Source organism: Psammomys obesus, unplaced genomic scaffold, assembly GCF_907164565.1.
Source record: "Psammomys obesus unplaced genomic scaffold, mPsaObe1.curated_primary_1811, whole genome shotgun sequence".
Lineage (NCBI taxonomy): Eukaryota > Metazoa > Chordata > Mammalia > Rodentia > Muridae > Psammomys > Psammomys obesus.
In genome coordinates this window covers 703684-707047 of record NW_026590466.1, presented here as the reverse complement: position 1 = coordinate 707047, position 3364 = coordinate 703684, and the positions used below count along the sequence as shown (strand labels likewise).

General features: G+C 39.5%; 1 protein-coding gene and 1 pseudogene across 1 annotated transcript in view; both read left to right on the top strand.

The window, feature by feature from the left end:
- Positions 1-3093, top strand: part of LOC129676899 (claudin-34-like) — a 36547-nt gene extending 33454 nt beyond the window's left edge. Inside the window, exon 5 of the mRNA XM_055607416.1 lies at positions 3067-3093. Within this exon, the coding sequence (XP_055463391.1) occupies positions 3067-3093 (27 nt within the window). The remainder of the gene's footprint in view (positions 1-3066) is intronic.
- LOC129676889 (ras-related protein Rab-7a-like) lies at positions 773-2283 on the top strand (annotated as a pseudogene).
- Positions 3094-3364: the final 271 nt, after the last annotated feature.

Sequence of the window (3364 nt, the reverse complement as noted above, 5' to 3'; positions counted from 1 at the left end):
ACCCTAACCCCTAACCCTAACCCCTAACCCTAACCCCTAACCCTAACATCAGCAACTTTTCATGCTAAAAAAAAAAAAGAGAAAAGAAAAGAAAGATGCCTTGGATTATAACTTTTTTTTTTCCTTAACCATAAAAGCTTAATGAGTAACTATAAAAACTTTATATATGATAAACAAATATCCTTTCCTTCATTCATTTCTGGTCTTACATAACTGACCCCTTCCTCTTCTAGACAGGGATATCATATCTAAAATTCAGGCCCATTTAAGTCTCCTTGATAATCCAGTGATTCTTATGACATTCTTGTCCTTCAGTGCTGTGTCCCTAATGGTCTAGAGTTGACTGGGGCCTCAGACAACACCATCCTATACTCTCTGTACAGACACCCACATTATCTAAAAAAAAAATCTTAAATTCTAGGATACTTCCATTCCTGAGCACTCATTAACAGCAATTTCTGTCACAATTACTCTTAAAGATCCTAATCAATTCAGGTGCAGTAACACATGCCTACAATCTCAGCACTCAGGGAGGCAGAGACAGGTGGATCACTGTGAGTTTAAGACCAGCCTGATCTACAAAGTGAGTCCAAGACAGCCCTTAAAGTTTCAAGGTATTAAAAGGCTTACTGATGATAAAGCCCAAAGGGGGTAGCATTGGTTACAAATGGTTGGGCATGGGCAGATCCCATGAGCCTGCTGGAGCTGAAGTCAGACCTCTCTGTTGTGGTCTGCACTGTATCTACTCTTTAGTGGACCACACACTTAAAGGATGACCACCAGGAAGAAAGTGTTACTGAAGTTCATTATGCTGGGAGGTTCTGGTGTTAGAAAGATATTGCTCATGAACCAGTACGCGAATAAGAAATTTAGTAGCCAGTACAAAGACACATTCAGAACAGTCTTTCTGACCAAGGAGGTGATGATGGATTACAGACTTGTAACCATGCAGATCTGGGATACAACCAGTCAAGAATGATTCTAGTCTCTTGGTGTGGCCTTCTACAGAGATTGCTGCATTCTGGTGTTTGATTTGACTGCTCCCAACACATTCAAAACCCTTGGCAGCTAGAGAGATGAGTTTCTTATTCAGCCTAGCCCCTGGGATCCCAAGAACTTCCCTTTTGTTGTGTTGAGAAACAAGGCTGACCTCAAAAAACAGACAAGTGGCCCCAAAGAGAGCTCAGGCTTGGTGCTATAGCAAAAATCAACATTCCCTCCCTTGAGTCCAAGGAGGTCATCAATGTGAGTAGCAGGCCTTCCAGACAATGGCTTAAAATGTCCTTAAGCAGGAAACAGAAGTGGAGCTATACAATGAATTTCCAAAACCCATCATACTGGACCAGAATGATATGGCCAAGGCCTCCACAGAGAACTGTAGAAGAAATCTCCCAGTTGTTGAAGTGAACATAGAGGACGGAGGTTTTTTGTTGTTGTTGTTGTTTTTGTGTTTTTTGTTTTGTTTTGTTTTGTTTTGTTTTGTTTTTTTTCTCACCAAGAACACACACTTAGGCCTTTAATATGTACCAGTCCTCCTCTAAACAGAATAGAACATCATCTCTCACATCCAGCTGCCAAAAGAAACTACCAAACACAGTTATAAAGCACACAGAGAGAGAGAAAGGGAGAGAGCAAACCCCAACCTGTGTCTGTCAGGGCTCCTGGGGCAGTTGCTCACCATGAGCCCTGTGCATGGCATATGGCAGAGACCCTGGGTACAGTGGGCATGAAAAGCTTACTCTTTTTGTCCACTGGAGAGTGGAAGGACTGTTCACAGTTCTTCTATATCTAATTATCTGATTTTTTAAAATAGTTTTGTAGTCTTTTACCCCTACACCTCCTTGAAGATCTTGTAGGAAGGCTGGTGCCCACACTCTATTCTGAACAGGTTGTTTTGTATGTATCTGTTAATGCTTGCTACTTTAATCAGATCTTTTTATACAGTATCCATTTAGTATGTAATGTGCCTTAGAAAAGAATCTAATAGTACGTGTCAATATATGCAACCTGTTGAAATGTATAAATTAGTGTAAGAATTCCTAGATTGTGTGTCTAAGTCCTCAAATGCAGGCATACATGATGTAAGGTTGAACTTTGTCTAGATTACAGAGTGTTAGAGACTTAAATCTGGAAGTCTAACTAGTGGCAGTATTCTGTACAGTAGACACAAGAATTGTGTACTCTTTTTATCAAAGACTTAAGAGAAAAAAAGCTTTTCATCTTTCCAGAAGGAAAACTGAACTAGACAGTTCCCTTTTGTGTCTAAATTTCCCAAAAGGTTGATCTGCATAATATAATAATGTGTACAATGGACAAATTGCTGTTACTTCAGAAATTAAAATTCTCATTTTTCTCTGAAAAAAAAATGGAGGTTTACTAATGCTCAGTAACCCCTGGCTACTGAGCTACTGTGTCCCTGTAGCTCTTCATACAACATCCCTACCATATCAGTAAAAAAGCGGGGGGCAGATTGATCCTTCAGAAGAGCTCAGAGTCTAAGGGCCATAAATGAAGCACTGGTTCCAATCTACCGTATGTTTTCCTCGCACTTTCTTGGGGAAGATACCCACCAATACCTACTTATTCACAGTATTAGACCTCAAGTATTAGACCTTTCTTTTAGATTCCTGTATACTCAGATTCTCAATTCTTATTTGCCTCCATCCAGTTTATTCAACAGCTTTCCTGGAATGCCCTAGGCAAATACTTGTCTTCATTAACTTTAACTGTCAACTTGACACAACCTGAAGTCATCAGAGAGGAATTCCTCCATCAAGGAACTGCTTAGATCAGATTACCCTGTGGAAGTTTTGGTGGAAGATTATTTTATTAATTGATACAGGAGATCTCAGATTTCTGTGGGTGGCACCATCCCTAAGGAAGTCTGAGCTGTATAAAAAGGCTAGTAGAGTGAGCCAGGAAATAGCATTCCACATTTCTCCTTGGTCCAAGGTTCCTTTTACCTCAAAGTTCCAAATTTGAGTTCCTGCCCTAACTTCACATGATGTTGGATTGTGATTTAAAAGTATAAGCCAACAATCTCTTTCCTCTTTAACTTACTTTTAGACAGTTTGTATTGCAGCAACAAAATGAAACTAGAGCATTTATTCCAGACAAATTTCTTCTTAGGAATAAACTTAATACATGGATGATTTATCTATCTGCAGGCTAAACAAAATTATTTTAGATCAAAATATTGTTCCAACTGTTCAAGAGAGGTCTGAACCCTTAAAAATTCACCACAAGCAACAGGGAAGGCAATGTCAGATGTTTGGCCATAAGGAGCAAAGGGTGGTACTTAGTGCTAATTCAATTAACAACTCCAGTTAAACAAGTTACCTCCAGTTAAAATGGAGCCTCTCAT